Source organism: Oncorhynchus masou, chromosome 1, assembly GCF_036934945.1.
Source record: "Oncorhynchus masou masou isolate Uvic2021 chromosome 1, UVic_Omas_1.1, whole genome shotgun sequence".
Taxonomy (NCBI): Eukaryota; Metazoa; Chordata; class Actinopteri; order Salmoniformes; family Salmonidae; genus Oncorhynchus; species Oncorhynchus masou.
The window spans coordinates 69,347,517-69,366,480 of record NC_088212.1 but is presented as its reverse complement, the minus strand read 5'-3'; the positions used below and the strand labels follow the sequence as shown (position 1 = coordinate 69,366,480).

At 40.5% G+C, this 18,964-nt stretch overlaps 2 protein-coding genes across 5 annotated transcripts; both read right to left on the bottom strand.

Annotated features, from left to right (window-relative positions):
• Positions 1-126: 126 nt before the first annotated feature.
• Positions 127-2,484, bottom strand: LOC135549464 (probable ribosome biogenesis protein RLP24). Its single transcript, XM_064979460.1, has 6 exons — positions 2,320-2,484; positions 1,778-1,891; positions 1,600-1,672; positions 964-1,027; positions 592-677; positions 127-428 (listed from the first exon to the last, which is right to left on the bottom strand). The coding sequence occupies exons 1-6, from the start codon at positions 2,398-2,400 to the stop codon at positions 361-363; spliced, it is 486 nt and encodes a 161-aa protein (XP_064835532.1). The 5' UTR covers positions 2,401-2,484; the 3' UTR covers positions 127-360.
• Positions 2,485-2,689: 205 nt separating this feature from the next.
• Positions 2,690-18,852, bottom strand: LOC135549447 (ras-related protein Rab-27A-like). Of its 4 annotated transcripts, none has more exons than XM_064979432.1 (6): positions 18,748-18,852; positions 9,377-9,549; positions 8,713-8,798; positions 8,465-8,568; positions 8,210-8,333; positions 2,690-3,619 (listed from the first exon to the last, which is right to left on the bottom strand). In XM_064979432.1, exons 2-6 carry the CDS (start codon positions 9,527-9,529, stop codon positions 3,415-3,417), a joined length of 672 nt encoding a protein of 223 aa, XP_064835504.1. In that variant the 5' UTR covers positions 9,530-9,549; positions 18,748-18,852; the 3' UTR covers positions 2,690-3,414. The 4 variants fall into 4 exon arrangements, with proteins under 4 accessions (XP_064835504.1, XP_064835519.1, XP_064835514.1 ...); XM_064979447.1 differs by having other exon boundaries at positions 9,377-9,568; positions 18,748-18,842; XM_064979442.1 differs by lacking the exon at positions 18,748-18,852 and adding an exon at positions 15,687-15,908 and having other exon boundaries at positions 9,377-9,568.
• Positions 18,853-18,964: the final 112 nt, after the last annotated feature.

The window sequence follows — 18,964 nt, the reverse complement described above, 5'->3', positions numbered from 1 at the left end:
TGTCTGTACTTGAAGTACTGGAATTCAGCATGTCTTCACCAAAACTCAAAATAACAGTAATTAACTTCAAACATATTCGACAATGTGCCATTTCAAAGTTCATGTGGATGAATAACAAAACAAATGTCAGGACACAATACTTTATTCAATCCATCATTTGACAACACTCCACAAAATTATTTTCAAAGTATTTATATTGTGTTAGCACCCCAGAACTGCACTGGGTTGCAGTGCTAAATATGGTTGTTTCTTCACAGAATGTTGTCCAGAGTATGGTAAAGGAAAGTATATGGATGTTATGAATAGAGCCCGTGGTTGCTTTGTAGGTCTCTATTTCAGCAGCGCCCCAATAAGGACTTGCTAAACGTCACCCATTTCCACATCTTGTAACTTCTGCACCATCTTCTCCTCCATAACCTTGGCTTTGCCTGCATATGGGGGGAACATTGATTAGCAAAATTCTATATTTCATTATGCAAACTCAAAGTGGAATGAATGCCATCACCTAATTTCTCAAATTATATAAATATACATACATACATACACACAACGTAAAATACTAACAGCAACAAGGGAAATCAGTGAACTCACCTGCATGTGGGGCTTTGATGAGGTGAATGTTCTTCTTCACTTCACTGATGGCTTCCTCCTTTTCCAACTGCTTGCCCTTCTTCAGTCTGATCAAAAAAGGGATAGAGGAAATATGGCAAAATCAATTTGAAAACAGTGCTTAAAGGAATATCAGACTCCAATACTTGGCGAAACTGGCCTTATGTTAGCCTAGTTATTTTCCTCAAACTCATAGTAATGTTATGAAGCAGGGACTGTGTACTTAAAGTTTAACTCACTCTATGGAATACTAATATTACCATTATAAAGTTGGAAGTCCCATGCCTTCCTAGTGTGGCCAACAATTTCAAATTGAACCAGGCTCTTATCTGTGGGAGGAAAGCGAAGGCTCACCTGTTGAAGATGAACTGTGCCTGTCGTTTCCGTTTTATTCCTTCCACCTTCCTCATTGCCTCCACTGAAAATAACAAAATTAGTTGGATTTAACAGATCAACAAGGTTATTAACAAAAACGTAGAAGTTAGCAACAGTAGTCTTGATGTTATGCTGTAGTAGTAACATACACCATCATGGAACATACAGTAACGTTTGTCATGTAAATGTGCGGAGGGCATGATCTCAATCTGTCATGTGAGAATTGACTTGAATAGAGTATGAAAACAATTGAAAGATGAAAGTGAGGGCAGGGATGTAATAAGTAAGAATCAAATGGGCCAAAGCAGAGGCACCAATCAGGGGTGTATTCGTTACACCCGATTCTGTTGCAAAATGTTAATTAAGTCTATCAGAAACTGTTTACTCCAAGCGGAATACAATTTCCAACTAAAACTAGAATTTATATTGGACAAACTCAGGTAGGTCCATCCCGGTTTCATTATTTTTGTTTGGTCCTTAAAACGGTAAACCTTTTCCATGGCAAGAAGTACTGAATACAGCGCTGACTTGTCCAATAAGATATTTTCATTGCAAAACGTTTCACTACGGTTTGCACTAATAAATACACCCCTGGACTTTAGCCATAACAAGTACCTGTCTTGCTCCACAATTCCCTCTGGTACTTGACGGCCACATTTCTGCGCTTCTCGAACTCCAAGCAGTTATCCTGTGTTGGAAATAATTTAGTAAGAGACTCACGGGCAAAACGTTTATGATGGTTAATCAATCATATCACATTCTACAACTTGCATGGGTGAATGTGGGAACTCACCACTGTCAATTCCTTGCCAGATGCTTTCCTGAAAGCCTTGGTCCATCTGGTCTTTCTTGGGTTACGCTTCTTCTTGAAGTTTTTGAGGCATTTTGATTTACAAAACCTGAACGTCTGGAAAGACATTTTAGTCATTACTTAATTTATACACATGGTAGCAGCAACAAGAACTGGTCTATGTCTAGTCATGGAGAGACCCCCTCAATGTACCGGAAACAACACTACTACAGCTTTAGCAAAGCCAATATCTCCTTCACTGCCGAGTGAGACAGACTTCACTTGGCAACAATAACAGGCCTGGCTGGCTATGAAACTGCACTCAAACGTTAAAAGACAGCTAAGAGGTGAAAAACAAATAGGTTATATATGGCATAGTTGGGCACCTGGGCTTATACTGTCTGATGTTACATAGCTACAGACATTTGGAAGAAAAAAAACATCCCAACTGACAAAACTAGCTACAGTAGGAAGTTAGCAAAACAGCTAACATATTAGCATGGACGCCATCAATCCAGAAAGTAGGACACAAAAAAAAAGCATACCTTGCAATCGTTCCGCACAAACATCGTACCGTGCCCGGGATACACAGGTCCCGAACAAAAGTAACATTTTTCAATTCGCATCGTTAGATTTCTGTATTATTTAATACGCATGTGTTATCCCTGGTGGAATGCGAGTGGCATGATTTTAAAAGGAAGTTACGATAACTATTTCCGGTAAATAAATATTTTCGTATTTTTATCGTTATTGACTGCCACCTAGCGTGTAACTAGAGAAGTTTCTAAACCTTAATTTATAGCTTGGAAAATGTAGATTCGGTTTGTAATTTTTTTTTCATTGTTACATATTGACGTGAACAAGATTGACACTAAATAAAGTTTGAAGTAGCCAAGGTGACAACTGAGACAGAGCTTTAATAAATAATAAAATATATTTATTTTCTGGAATAAAGGATAAGGTTAACATATTTGACAAAAGTGTTTGACAGAATACAGCAGATTTAATGCACATTGTGTAACAAAATTAGCATTGATTTACGTGGAACCTCAAACATTTCTGATAGACCCAAGATCCCGACATCGTGATAAAAAGAAAGACCCCAAATGACTCTGCTACTCAGATACTACAGAGCAGACCTATACAATAAATCACTCTATTCACTACAGATTGCATGTGCTCAGGACTTTTACATTGTACAAGACTAAATGGAAGTGCATTGTCACAAAAATATCATGTGTCAAAAAGTTAAATGTAATAAGGGTGGGTTCCCTTTAATACACAGGGAAGTGTTCTCAACTAATACAACTTTCAGTGGCTTCTCACAATTCTACTGGATCTTAGAAAGTAGTTACAATTACACTTTTATGTTTCACAATGTAAAATGCATATAATATTATCTGAAATGAAAACATAAAAGGCACTTAATTGACAAGTGAATGGAGAGGCACCACTCCAAATGGCATAATCAAATTAACAAAACATAATAATGCTCTTGTACATTTGGCAGGGGTTAGTGATTACTTTCAGCTTTGCACATCATAAATGTTACATGCCTTTCATCACATGCCATACAGCCCAGTCCTACCAAAACATCACTGAAGGGAACTGAAGGTGTAACCACTATCTGTATGTGGACCCTAACAAGCACATTTGCCCTTCTCCTGGGTCTTGGGCTCTGTGATGTCTGTGTGACCACTGTGTCCGTTGGATCGCACGGTTCCATCAGGGATCCAGGACTTGTCCACACAGCGCTCCATTCTCTTCATGATGAGGTCCAGCAGGACATCCACAGCCTGGCTAACAAACTGCCCGTTAGCTGCACTTGTCTCAAAGTAAGGGATTCTGCACAGAAAGGAGAGCAACACATAAGATCAACATTGACTGATACATCTCTGAATGAGGCAAACTATCTACCTACAACCTGAATAAGTTTGGATCTAACTGAACGCTTTACACTAAGAAAGAATATAGTTCTCAGCAGTTGGAAAGAAATCAAGGCTGAAATGTTTTCATTGTTTGGGTGTCCTTTGTTTTTCGTCATGAAACATGCACTTGTGCTATAGCAGTGGAAGATGCCTCTTTGAAATAGTAGAGGATCATGGCTCTCTAAAAACCACATTGGATTTCAGACTGGTGGATCCATCGGTTGACATAACGTAAAAAAATATGAACACTAACTACCACGACAACTCAATATGATGTGCGTCTGGAAGAGAGACTTCAGACTCTTCTGTTGAGTTAGGAGATTGATGGCCATCTGTATAATATTCAGCATCAACATTATTAAATGGGCTTCCTAAAACTTTACATTTGTTGTCACTTAGTATTTTCCACGCACAAGATGGCCATTCAGCTCACCATAACAGCTTTTGAACATAACATGATCATAACTCTAAGCACTGGGGGCTCTATTTTCATCTGGCCTTAATCTCGTGCAATTGTTAAAGCGCACGCTCGTTTGCAATTTAGACCTGTTAAAGCCGGTGCTGTTCTATTTTCAAACCCTAGTGCCAGGATTGGTAATTTACCTATCGTATGAGCTCGCTTGCGATGAGGTTGGAGGGGTGGCAATAAATCAAATCAAATTTATTTGTCACATACACATGGTTAGCAGATGTTAATGCGAGTGTAGCGAAATGCTTGTGCTTCTAGTTCCGATAATGCAGTAATAACCAACAAGTAATCTCACTAACAATTCCAAAACTACTGTCTTATACACACAAGTGTAAAGGGGATAAAGAATATGTACATAAAGATATATGAATGAGTGATGGTACAGAGCAGCATAGGCAAGATACAGTAGATGGTATGGAGTACAGTATATACATATGAGATGAGTATGTAAACAAAGTGGCATAGTTAAAGTGGCTAGTGATACATGTATTACATAAAGATGCGGTAGATGATATAGAGTACAGTATATACGTATACATATGAGATGAATAATGTAGGGTATGTAAACATTATATTAGGTAGCATTGTTTAAAGTGGCTAGTGATATATTTTACATCATTTCCCATCAATTCCCATTATTAAAGTGGCTGGAGTTGAGTCAGTGTGTTGGCAGCAGCCACTCAATGTTAGTGGTGGCTGTTTAACAGTCTGATGGCTTTGAGATAGAAGCTGTTTTTCAGTCTCTCGGTCCCAGCTTTGATGCACCTGTACTGACCTCGCCTTCTGGATGATAGTGGGGTGAACAGGCAGTGGCTCGGGTGGTTGTTGTCCTTGATGATCTTTATGGACTTCCTGTAACATCGGGTGGTGTAGGTGTCCTGGAGGGCAGGTAGTTTGCCCCCGGTGATGCGTTGTGCAGACCTCACTACCCTCTCTGCTCCGCCTTACGGTTGTGGGCGGAGCAGATGCTGTACCTGGCAGTGATACAGCCCGCCAGGATGCTCTCGATTGTGCATCTGTAGAAGTTTGTGAGTGCTTTTGGTGACAAGCCTACCACTGTTGTGTCGTCCGCAAACTTGATGATTGAGTTGGAGGCGTGTGTCGCCAAGCAGTCGTGGGTGAACAGGGAGTACAGGAGAGGGCTCAGAACGCACCCTTGTGGGGCCCCAGTGTTGAGGATCAGCGGGGTGGAGATGTTGTTGCCTACCCTCACCACCTGGGGGCGGCCCGTCAGGAAGTCCAGTACCCAGTTGCTCAGGGCAGGGTCGAGACCCAGGGTCTCGAGCTTGATGACGAGCTTGGAGGGTACTATGGTGTTTAATGCCGAGCTGTAGTCGATGAACAGCATTCTCACATAGGTATTCCTCTTGTCCAGATGGGTTAGGGCAGTGTGCAGTGTGGTTGAGATTGCATCGTCTGTGGACCTATTTGGGTGGTAAGCAAATTGGAGTGGGTCTAGGGTGTCAGGTAGGGTGGAGGTGATATGGTCCTTGACTCGTCTCTCAAAGCACTTCATGATGACGGAAGTGAGTGCTACGGGGCGGTAGTCGTTTAGCTCAGTTACCTTAGCTTTCTTGGGAACAGGAACAATGGTGGCCCTCTTGAAGCATGTGGGAACAGCAGACCGGGATAGGGATTGATTGAATATGTCCGTAAACATACCAGCCAGCTGGTCTGCGCATGCTCTGAGGATGGCGTCTGGGCCTGCAGCCTTGCGAGGGTTAACACGTTTAAACGTTTTACTCTCCTCGGCTGCAGTGAAGGAGAGTCCGCATGTTTTCGTTGCAGGCCATGTCAGTGGCACTGTATTGTCCTCAAAGCGGACAAAAAAGTTATTTAGTCTGTCTGGGAGCAAGACATCCTGGTCCGTGACGGGGCTGGTTTTCTTTTTGTAATCCGTGATTGACTGTAGTCCCTGCCACATACCTCTTGTGTCTGAGCCGTTGAATAAAGATTCTACTTTGTCTCTATACTGACAATTAGCTTGTTTGATTGCCTTGCGGAGGGAAGAGCTGCACTGTTTGTATTCGGTCATGTTTCCAGTCACCTTGCCCTGATTAAAAGCAGTGGTTCGCGCTTTCAGTTTCACGCTGCCATCAATCCACGGTTTCTGGTTTGGGAATGTTTTAATCGTTGCTATGGGAACGACATCTTCAACGCACGTTCTAATGAACTCGCACACCGAATCAGCGTATTCGTCAATGTTGTTGTCTGACGCAATACGAAACATATCCCAGTCCACGTGATGGAAGCAGTCTTGGAGTGTGGAATCAGATTGGTCGGACCAGCGTTGGACAGACCTCAGCGTGGGAGCTTCTTGTTTTAGTTTCTGTCTGTAGGCAGGGATCAACAAAATGGAGTCATGGTCAGCTTTTCCGAAAGGAGGGCGGGGCAGGGCCTTATATGCGTCGCGGAAGTTAGAATAGCAATGATCCAACGTTTTGCCAGCCCTGGTTGCGCAATCGATATGCTGATACAATTTAGGAGTCTTGTTTTCAGATTAGCCTTGTTAAATTCCCCAGCTACAATGAATGCAGCCTCAGGATGTATGGATTCCAGTTTGCAAAGAGTCAAATAAAGTTTGTTCAGAGCCATCGATGTGTCTGCTTGGGGGGGGGGGAATATATACGGCTGTGATTATAATCGAAGAGAATTCCCTTGGTAGATAATGCGGTCGACATTTGATTGTGAGGAATTCTAAATCAGGTGAACAGAAGGATTTGAGTTCCTGTACGTTTTTGTGATGATATCCAAGTTGTGTCCTTAAAAATGTGCGCCAAAGTGGTAATTTCAGTATGTACTGGTGGAGATATTTAAGACCAACCAAAAGCTGACCGTAGCTCATTTTATTTACCTTTATTTAACTAGGCAAGTCGGTCAAGAACAAATTCTTATTTTCAATGACGGCATAGGAACAGTGGGTTAACTGCCTGTTCAGGGACAGAACGACAGATTTGTACCTTGTCAGCTCGGGGATTTGAACTTGCAACCTTTTGGTTACTAGTCCAACGTTCTAACCATTACGGCTACCCTGCCGCCCCAGGTTGAATACGGCATGTATTTTGACACCGGAAGCGCAGCCTATCCAGCAGTGACGCCCATATGCACATGGAACAAGAGATATGTGCTTTTTTAGTGTTCCCCATATACTTTTTGTATTGATTTGCTGTTACTCTAAAAAAAGACACCCCTCCAAATGTATTTAAACGATTCAGTCCTATTATGCAGTATCAACGGTAGGCCTAGGCTGTATTTTTCTTATTGAGAATGTGCCTCACACAAACAATACAATTTAAGGCAGACTATTTTTTAAGTGTGATATCTAAAAGGCCTATACTGATTGAAGCCAATTATAACAATGTTGACTGTCAACACTCCAGACAGAGCAAACACTGGATGTTTTCCCCCCCTGTTGTTATCACTTGTTACTGTAGCCTATGCTATTCAATAAACTCTATCAATCTACAATAGTCTAGGACAGAATATTCCATGCCCCCAGCCAAATTGGAGTTGATGACAATGCAAAGACCTTCAATAACCTACAGAACTTGCGACAAACACATGCAACATTGATTGGCCAGTGAGTGGTCAAGTCCTCTTCCCACCTACTTGTTGATTCATTAAAAAAAAGCCATTTCACGCCACCTCCAGCTGTGAAAATAGCAAAAGAATTACTGACACACCCCTCGACCTACAGAGCTACCGCCAGAGGTTATATTTATTGCGTTAGGCTTGTTAAAATAGAGCCCATAGTCTCTTACTGCATGGTGTTTGACCCCAAATATGGTGCATTTGTTAGTTTTAGTAAAACACCGGTCAATATCTAATCCCTTTATATTCATTAAATGTGTAATTTCAGGCCACAAGCAGGATACTTTATATATGTGTGTAAATATTTGCCTTTCCAGAAGGACCAACCTAGCCTAACGTTTAGTATCGTTCAAGATTCCCCTGCACAGCCTTGAGTAAACACACATCAGCCACTGCCTTCTTGGCAAATGTTTCAGGGAGGGTTAGTCATAGGTAAGGGACACATACCCATACTTCTCTGCCAACTCACGGGCCTCATCTTCACGGACTGCCCTCTGCTCCTGCAGGTCACACTTGTTGCCACAGAGAACAACATCTGGATTCTCACAGTAAGCATGCATCTGTAATTGACCTGAAAAAGAGAATAAGCCCGTCATCAGCCCACTAGTCGTGATGGAAAGATATTGGTTAAGACACTGCACATTTCTTTGGAAGTCAACATGAGATTCTACATATAGATTCTGACAACCACAGAAGACTTACTCATCCAATTTCTGACATTAAGGAAACTCTGCTCATTGGTGAGGTCAAAGAGGAGGAGGAAGCCCATCGCATCTCGGAAGAAAGCTGTTGTCAAACTCCGAAACCTGACACAACACAAGAAAAAAGACATTGTACAGAGTTTAATTCAGCTTGGAGAAAGTAAGCATTTGAAAGCTGCCAACAACTACCTGAGAGCCAGTGAGGGCTTGAGCAAGAGTGTCAGTGGGAGATGTTTTGGATTGGCTTACCTCTCCTGCCCTGCCGTGTCCCACAGCTGAACATGAATCCTCTGTCCTCTGCCTGCTGCCCCTTCTGGACCATTTGATTTGTATACCTGTCAGACAGAGAGAGTTATTATACCCATATAAAGCAGTGTGAGGTCACTCTGGCTATGAGGCCCTAAAAATATACGTTCCTATTGGTCATCCTACATATACTATCTTGCAACCCAAAGTGAACCTAAATATTTAGATGGAAAATGTTTGCCCTGATAATCTCTACAATATACACAGCATGAGTGATTATGCTTAAATGACACTGATGTTTGGTTATGTGGTGTGAAGTGTTTATTTTCTAGGAGGGTGCTGCTGAACTCAAGTGATATGTCATCTTTTCCTGGTCTGGGAGTTCCTCAGATTCCGAAAATAATAGAGTTCTACGCTCTCTCTTTTGCACTATGAGGAGTAATGCTTTTAAAGTTACTACTTATTTCCATGGTCAACAGTAAACCTGCACTACAAAAACATTCACATGGAATGGAATAATTGGCTATTTCAAATGTTAACTCTTTCAACAAAGCAGCATACTAATTAGTCATTATGGGTGGTAGGGGAGTACCTGTATGTGAATAATAAAATGAATGGTTCTCTCACACACGTGTGACAAATTGTGTGACTAAGGAAATCAACTTACCACTCGTTTTTCTCTGAAATCAATGCCCACTGTAGTGATGAATTTGGAGTTAAACTTTTTGTCTGTGTACTGGTACAGAAAGCTGGTTTTCCCCACTCCAGAATCACCAAGGGCTAGGAATTTGATGAGGTAATCATAGTCCCCATCAGACATAGTGAGTGCTTATTTCAGACCTGAAAAACCAGACAACACCTAACATTGAAGAAAGCAATGTAAGAACTGTGCACAACCGAGACTGTAGATAATTTGTAAACTACACTACATACATACAAAAGTATGTGGACACCCCTTCAATTATGTGGATACAGCCATTTCAGCCACACCCTTTGCTGACAGGTGTATAAAATCGAGCACACAGCCATGCAATCTCCATAAACAAACATTGGCAGTAGAATGGCCTTACTGAAGAGCTCAGTGACTTTCAACATGAACCCGTCATAGGATGCCACCTTTCCAACAAGTCAGTTCGTCAAATTTCTACCCTGCTGGAGCTGCCCGGTCAACTGTAAGTGCTGTAATTGTGAAGTGGAAACACCTAGGAGCAACAATGACTCAGCCACGAAGTGGTAGGCCACACAAGCTCAAAGAAGGGACCTTAAAAATAGTCTGTCCTTGCAACACTCATTACCCAGTTCCAAACTGTCTCTGGAAGCAACGTCAGGAGCTCATGAGTTTCCATGGCCGAGCAGCAGCACACAAGCCTAAGATCACCATGCGTAATGCCAAGCTTCAGCTGGAGTGGTGTACAGCTCTTCGCCATTGGACTCTGGAGCAGTAGAAACACATTCACTGGAGTGATGAATCAAGCTTCACCATCTGGCAGTCCATCGGACGAATATGGGTTTGGCGGATGCCAGGAGAACGCTACCTGCCCCAATGTATAGGTCCAATTGTAAACATTTGGTGGCGGAGGAATAATGGTCTGGGGTTGTTTTTCATGGTTTGGGCTATGCCCCTTAGTTCCAGTGAAGGGAAATCTTAACGCTACAGTTTACGATGACATTCTAGACGATTCTGTGGTTCCAACTTTGTGGCAACTGTTTGGGTAAGGCTCTTCCTGTTTGAGTATGACAATGCCCTCGTGTATAAAGCAAGGTCCATACAGAAATGGTTTGTCAAGATCGTGTGTGGAAGAACTTGACTGGCCTGTACAGACCCATGACCTAAACCCCATCGAACACCTTTGGGATGAATTGGAACGCCGACTGAGCCAGGCCTAATCGCCCAACATCAGTGCCTGACCTCACTAATGCTCTGCTGGCTGAATGGAAGCAAGTCCCTGTAGCAATGTTCCAACATCTAGTGGAAAGCCTTCCCAGAAGAGTGGAGGCTGTTATAACAGCAAGGGGGGGGGGGCTCCATATTAATGCCCATGATTTTGGTTCCCAGTGCCTTACGCTACCATGGTTGAGTGCCTGCGAAATAGTTGACCCGAGGACAAAAGTTTTAGAGCTATGTTGGAGACAGACACACCTCTCTGTCTTGAGAGTCTAGCCTATAGCTCTCATGGTCATGTAAGTATGCTGACATAGTAACATGAAACACAAATGTTTTATGCGAAATTAAACTACATTTGCCTCCACGCATGTTCAGTAAGGAAATACTCAAACTAGATCCTGCTATAACCCCATCTGCAGTGAACTTTTACCTGTTTACTCGGTAAAAGTGGATAATCTCCTATTTGGGGCAACTGTTACAGATTGAAACTCTACACAAGAGGATTAATTGGAGTTAATTAGGCAAATAAGACTAAGAATTACGCAATTGATCAACGGCCTGTAAAAATTCACAAGAAAAACAAGTTCTTCCATAGAGTTGACAAAATTTTGTTCAAATTGTATTGAGCGCTGTCTGGGCATCTGGAATTTTCACTGGCATGATTGGTCCTGGTCCATAAATAGTTTATGTAAATAAATCAGAATTAATCCATGTGTTTTTTTATAGATACAAAATATGTATTACACAAAGCTATAGTGCCATTCATTACTACAGAGTTATTATATCATAGCTAGAAAGTTGAGGCCTGTGAATGAGAAAGAATGTGGTGGACACAAGATGAGCTGAACACAGATATCCATCAAATTATATTCAAGAGAACAAGCTGGATGTGATTCCCACTGAAAGCAGTCCATCATATGACCAAGGTATGAAAAGGCATTATTTCACTCTGTCCAGCACTAAAACTCTCATCCTGAGCAAAATCAAGTTCTGTGATGAACACACTGACTGGACTAGCGGCACCCCATCTTCAGCCTCTCTGAGCTGTTCCCCAGTGGGAAATGGAATAGGCAGGCTTACATTCTAAAGGCTTGTATATGGACCGACTTATTATGTTTCACCGCACAACTGCACAGTACTACCTGCACACACTAATCGATTGACCTCGTCAAGCAAAAGACACAGTCAACTGTGTTACTGTACAAGTAAATTATATGTCTCAAATCTCTTGGTTGCCAGGCAGTTCATGCTGGTATAAGTGTACAGCATCTGACCAGCAGGGACACATTTACAGAGGCTTTCCCCAGAGAAACAGGCCCCTAGGCTTGCGGGCAGCCCTGCTCTTTCATAGGTTAGGCTCACTGAGGCGGCACCAGTCACCCCCAATGGTAATCAGATTAACTGCAAAGGTTCATGTGAAAGCAGGCTGCTACAGAGGATGCTAATCATGTAGGCCAAAGACTTAAGAGTCCCTAGTGAAAGTCTACAGGCACCTTGCACTTCACAATTAGCTGACTTAAAAAAAATTATAAGAAGGAATAACAAATGTTTAAAACATCTTACCGGTCTATAGAACCTACTCCACATTCTCAAAGTGAAAGAAAAATTATAACTGTACCAACTCAATAAAAAACATGGGGACATGGTCATGGTAGCCAAGAAAATGGTCTGCCCAGCATTTTTATACATGATCCTAAGCATGATGGGATGTTAATTGCTTAATTATCTCAGGAAACACACCTGTGTGGAATCACCTGCTTTCAATAGTTTGTATCCCTTATTTTTGCAAGTGTTTTCATTATTTTGGCAGTTACCTGTATGTTGCCATAAGAGTTGGGTAAAGTTGGCAGAATCTTATTCACAGCTGTAACGGCTGCCAAAGGGACTTCAGCCAAGCATTAACTCTGGTGTGTGAAGACATACACAATAAATACATATTTTTTACAATTAGGAAAATGTTTAATCATTTGTATTTACTTTAAAAACGTGGAAAAGATTGTGTAGATCAGTAGGGGAAAAAAAATCTAATTTAATTCCTTTAATTTTAAGGCTGCAAAATGTGAAGACTGTGGAAGGGGTGTGTAGACTTTCACAAGGCACTGTATCATTGAACTGCCTATCCTTCCCTAAGCTACAGCCTGTAGAGAATGAACAAGAACAGCCTAAATTACATATGTATCTAATTATGCTAAATTCATTTTTTACTGAAAAACCAAAAAAATGAATAGTGGGATAACAAGTAGTAGGCTTGGTAAAATAGGTAGCATAGGACAAAGAAAGTGGTTTAAAAAAGAAATGTCATGAGACTAATCTTATCACAGCTTCTACAAGGAAGCCTGGACGGCTGTGATTACATGTGTTGAAGATGAGCAGTAAAATAAGGTTGTTTGAGGAAGCCCACTATAGTGACTGCGGTATGAAATATTTTAAGGTGTGAAATACAACCTTGCAAGTTAGACAGAGCATCTTGAGTAGGTTTCCTGCACTTATTTTTGAGTGAAATCACAGCTATGCACTGACTGGCTAGTTCTACCTCACTGCCTGTCACTGATAACAGGTAAACATTCATTCAGAATCCCTACACATTTGTTCATGAATTTGTTCATGCATCACAAATTATTTGACTCACATCGCTGCCCCTGTCCATTTCTAAAACAGAAGATCCAAACTGAGCTCGTACACAAACAAGGATCAGCTAAAGTCCTCTTCCCAAAAGGTGTTTTAGTATGTTTACTTTCAAACCTAAACTTCAAGTGAAAGTGATTGAAAGAGGAGGCTTTAGGCAAAGCCCTGTTCTCTGGTGGTGTGAATTTCACACTAGTTGGAGGAAGGGAAACTCAGATTGTGCCAGCAAGTAGAACAAAGCCTTTCAGACATTCTCAGAGCAGTAGAGCTGAAGTACCCACCCTGGGCAGTTGGCCAACTATAATGGCAAACTCCTTGAAGGAGGCGGATATGCAGATGACATGAACTTAAACTACACAAGATGAAGGGTGTTGCAGCACCACAATACTACAGCACTCATCTCAGATATGTCTTGACAGAATGACTTGCCAATATGCATCTGAAATATCATCAGGTTTCATCATGTTCAGGGCTGGAAGCACTATTTTGTAACATTCTGAGTATGAATATGTTTTATATATCTGTAAGTGAAGAGTCATTATTCTGATGATGATGAGAAATGGTTAACAGATTATTATGGGCGGCGGGTATCCTAGTGGTTTAGAGCGTTGGTCCAGTAACTGAAAGGTTGCTAGTTTGAAGACATTTAAGCCTTATTGTTCCAGGGGCGTTGGACAATGGTGACCCTGGCCATGACCCCACTCTCCAAGGGTGTCTCAGGTGGAGTTGGGATATTTAAAAACACACCTGTACATGTGTGAAATAGGACCAAAAATATTATTTGATTATGTTTGCGGTCATCATTAGAAACATTTCAGACAACACACATACACACACGCAGGCGCAGACACACAGAAGAAGAAAACAATTGATTAGCTGACACAAACCCTACATGAAACATAAAACAACATTAATAACCCCCAACTCAGTTGATCATCATGTGGTTGTTGTGACTGGTCATGTTTTACTCCTCAATGACCCTGTTTAATAACCATATCTCCCAGTTTGTTCACAAGCTCAATTGCTCAAATCTCAGATTAGACAGATGTCTATCTCTGAATAGCTGACAGATGTAAAGTTACCTAAAGACAATCTAAAAGTTAATTTAGAATAAATTGGTTTATCATGTCCAGAATGTGTTTAAATCTTGAGAAAATAAAAATGTATTAACACAAAGACATACACCTAATTAAAAACGTTTCCATTTTTAGTTTGGTCTGAGCGGATGTTTTTAATGCATGGCATGTCTCCAGACAAAATGCCAGACTGGTATCCCTAAGATACCATACCAAGTTAGTGAGGTAGACACCTTGTGATGTTTCACACTTGAACAGTTTCCCTCTACATTACTCCTTCCACTGGAACAAAGACTCAGGGAAAACTATTAAATACTGTAAGGTGTGCTACGTTCAACTGTGATCACGTCACCTTGTTTTTATATATTATTATGAGAAAAACTATTTGCTAGTTCAAATTGGCATAGACCTGTGTAGGTTATATAAACCTACTATACCAAATCGTATTGCGCTCTCAAACTGTGATCAAATAAATAATTAAATTGATACACAAGACACCGTAGAGAAAGCCACGTGTACCACCAGGAGATAAGTCTTACCGTTCTCACTGATGCCAGAATGCTTTGCTTATAAACCTTTCCTACAATCAAGTTGCCTCATGGGTGAAATGTTATTAATATTTTTCATAATTAATAAACATTTTAAACAATTAACACCGAAATCCGATTGATAACAAAACTGTCTGACATAGAAACAGTCTTTATATATCAGTCTTCTGTGAAGGATAGACAGTATAATATTGGGAAGCAAACTCAACATATGAACTCTATAACGTTATCTGACATGGTACAAGTCTCTTATTTTTGAAAGCCCATAACCATGTGTGTGAGGTGTACTAATTTGTTTTAAAGTAGATTTGTTTAAGACTACCAAGAAACACTGTGACCCTGATTTAGCCCACTGCAGTTATAAGGTTCAAACTAATGGGATCAGGAAAATTTGACAGGAAAATGTTACTTCGATTCCCAATGAAAGTGTAGCATTCCTACCCTATTAAAAACCTGCTATGGCTGCGATCCCTGTACTTAAGTACAGGCTACACGTAACCTATGCTGTGTTACAACGTAGGTGTATGCAATTTAAGAGTTCACTCCAAGACAACTATAAAAGCGGACACGTCGCATTGTGTAAAAACACACAACAAAATGTAATTGCACTTTCAATAGCACTGGCTTCAAGTAGGCCTAGTAAAAGTGAGCAGGAAATAACTTCGTTTCACTGCAGCCTCAGCTCAGTGGAAATGCAGGTGGCCGTTATACGATAAAGTAACCCCGTCCTGAAAAAAATTTAACATGTTGCACTTATAGCGGTCGATAGAAACAAGTCCGCTAAACAGCTCCATATGCCGAGACATTTATTACGCTAACTTTATTTCGAGAAATTCAACTTACCAGTGTATGTGCGTCACTTTCTTATTGGTGTTTCGTGTAGAAGCGCCCTCTCAAAAGCGATGATAATTGGTTGATTAACAACAACAACAACAACAAAAAACTCAATAATTTGGGTTTACAAAATCCTTTCGATCCATTTGTTGCATTAACCCTCTTCACAATCAATGTAACATCACTTCCCGTCCAGTTGCAGTGAGCCAGCCCCTCCCTCTCTCGCCAAACGGTAATAGACCTTAGCGGGAGTTCCGAACGGAAAACGACCCTTCCCGCGCAGGAGTATTCTTTTGGAACTACGCTTCGATCACACCCACGGGGTCATTGCATTTTGGTACATCAGAATTACATTATTTTCCAATGAAACGCTGCGTTGCCTTGCAGCATTGCGTTGCAGAGACAGTTGCAGTGCATACGTTGGATTTACCTAACGTATACGTTAAAGGCTTGATAGAAATTGTAGCAGAAGGTGAATGTTGAACTTTTGTTGCATACATATCCTGATAATGCTGCATACTATTTTGCGCAAAACATTGTCGGTGTGTTCTAAGCATTTACTCCCCAACCCTGTGTCACTTCGAACACACCAACGGTCATTGCCAAAATAGTTTGCAGCATCATATGGATATGTATGCAACAAAAATTCAACATTCACCTTCTGCTACCATTTCTGTCAAGCCTTTAACACATACATTTTGACGCATAAATTGGATTTATCAACATATGCACCACACCGAACGCACTGCAACTGCCTCTGCAACGCAGTGCTGCAAGGCAAACGCACCGTTTCATTTGAAAATAATGACGTAATTCTGGTGTACCAAAATGCAATGAAGCTGTCTGTGTGACCGAAGCCTAACAAATGACAAGTAATCCATTACAAATTTAAGTTTGTTCCACCTGAGCGAATCTGACCACAAGTCAGAGACAACTATGATGACACCCCAAATGTGTTTCATGTATCACGGGAAAAGAGCAGGAATAGGCTTTTGTAGGCTGAAGTCCAAACTATGTCTTCCAAAGGTGCGACTGCTGTCGGCATTCAAAGATGATCCAATTTGAATAAACACTTTGAGGTAAGGATGACAGCAGTGGTGTAGTCTACCACGATCACTTACTAATTATATCTACATAGCACATTGATGTGAATCACACTGCTGCTCTCTCATTTAGCTATTTGCGCCTTACATATTGTGGTTGCTGTGGATAGTTGTAAACAAATCTAAATGTGTATTTGAACCCAATAATGGTGGAATTCAAGAAGTTGCCTATCAATCATTGTTTTTGAAACCAGTTGACAGCCAGTGTAAAATGCAGTCTTGCAACAGCTGCATAGTGCGGATCCAAGCCTATGGACTAAAAGTTTTTTTTGTTGCTCTATCTAATTCATGCTGATAAAATGTTTTATTATCATAAGACTATTCTCAAGCTTGCACACTTTTGATAGACTTAAAAGGGGCAATCTGTAGTTGCTACATCCATTTTTGGACTTAAATATATATATATATATATATATATTTTTTTTAACCTTTATTTAACTAGGCAAGTCAGTTACAAACAAATTCTTATTTTCAATGGCAGCTTAGGAACAGTAGGTTAACTGCCTGATCAGGGGCAGAATGACAGATTTGTACCTTGTCTGCTCAGGGATTTGAACTTGTAACACTCTAACCACTAGGCTACCCTGCAAACATATCTCCATGAATTCTTGAAGAATATCATTTATAAATGCCCCATGAGCTTAGTTTAACTGTCACACTCAATGAGAACCCAAAATATATGCTTGTTTTACTCCAATGTTTGTAAACATTGTAAATGTAAACAAACACTGTATAGCCTCATAACATAACATAGTTAAAACTATCATTTTTATTTATGGTCAGTCCGTGCATCCATAGCTCTGTCTATTAATCTGAGAGTGGTTACATTTCTCCAGATCCATCCCTCAGCTTTTTACCAAAACAGAGGCGGGGCGACTGTTTTGTTATTGTTTCATCTGTCGATTTGCCCTTTAAACTGCAGCATATTATCAAGATAAAGTGTCACCAACAAAAAGGTAAACAATAGGCCTATTGCAACTGCAGCATATGGCATTCATTTTTCCCACGAAAATAGCACTTTTCAGTAGTGATCAAAGCATTTCCTTCTTGGAGCGCAGATTTTCTTTTTCAACTCGAATCAATGAGCCCAATCAGTTCTCCATGATGACAAAATCATTAACAACAGAGTAGGGCTGGCTAATAAGTCCTTATTTTTGGAGTCATGCTCAGTTAAACAATTTGGTTAATTTATACTTCCAAGTCCTATTCTTGAAGATCAAGGGGTATAACATTTATTGGAATGAATGGAATTCTGATAGACTTTGGTTTTTAATGTAAAGATATAATTTAATCGTATTATTATATGTAGTAGAAAGCGATGGGTTAGAAGAAGCCTACATAACCAACCCATAGAGTAAAATTTAGAAGAGATTACCCAAAAGCTTTGCCTTGTTTTGTCAAACTGGTGTTGTACATTAAGTTTTTACAAAAAGCACACAAAGCTTTCTTCATGGGGCTCAATTGTGCTGTAGATTTTTTTAAATCTAAATTTTAAATTACATGTGACATTACCAAGCTGCTACATATACAGAGAAGGAAATGTAAGCATTTGTAAAACATTGTGTGCATGATACAGCATTAGTGATGTAAACGCGAACCTCAGCTAGATACAGCATATGAATAATAATGACATGCATTGTTCTATGTCCCTGTGGTGTCAGATTCTTTGTAACATGTGACATTGCAGATCTCTCCACTCATACTCGATCCTGCGCTACTACAATTACACGAATTAAATAAAAAATAAGCTTTATTTAACCAGGTTGGCAAGTTGAGAACAAGACCTGGCCAAGATAAAGCAAAGCAGTCCGACACATACAACAACCTGCTAATTGGTTATCCCAACCTGCTGTGTAAATTCAAACCTGCCACAAAAAGTCAACTTTCACTTTGCTAGGTTGTGAGAGACAAAGGACACACAAATATTATATTGATTTCTTAATTTTTCTTGCTTTAACATAACTCACCACGATATTTTATGAAGTGTGTGTAGACCAAAACGTCTAGCAATTCCAACAATTAAACAACTAACGTTGAAAAGAAAGCAACATTTGGTTTGAGTACAAAGGTTAAACATCTACGGCGTTTGAAAGGGGACATGATAAACGACAAGAATAAACTTAAAATGCGATTTGGGACTTGTACGATTCATCACCATAAAATGCATATAATAACTTATTAAAT

Excerpts from the sequence above, each read along its gene's own strand:
- LOC135549447 (XM_064979432.1), bottom strand. The coding sequence starts at position 9,529 with ATGTCTGATGGGGACTATGATTACCTCATCAAATTCCTAGCCCTTGGT. Across the intron at positions 8,799-9,376 it reads ATTTCAGAGAAAAACGAGTG|GTATACAAATCAAATGGTCC; the intron begins GTAAGTTGATTT and ends TCTGTCTGACAG. Across the intron at positions 8,334-8,464 it reads TAATGTCAGAAATTGGATGA|GTCAATTACAGATGCATGCT; the intron begins GTAAGTCTTCTG and ends TCTCTTTTTCAG.
- LOC135549464 (XM_064979460.1), bottom strand. The coding sequence starts at position 2,400 with ATGCGAATTGAAAAATGTTACTTTTGTTCGGGACCTGTGTATCCCGGG. Across the intron at positions 678-963 it reads GCACAGTTCATCTTCAACAG|ACTGAAGAAGGGCAAGCAGT; the intron begins GTGAGCCTTCGC and ends TTTTTTGATCAG. Across the intron at positions 429-591 it reads CATCAAAGCCCCACATGCAG|GCAAAGCCAAGGTTATGGAG; the intron begins GTGAGTTCACTG and ends CCCCATATGCAG.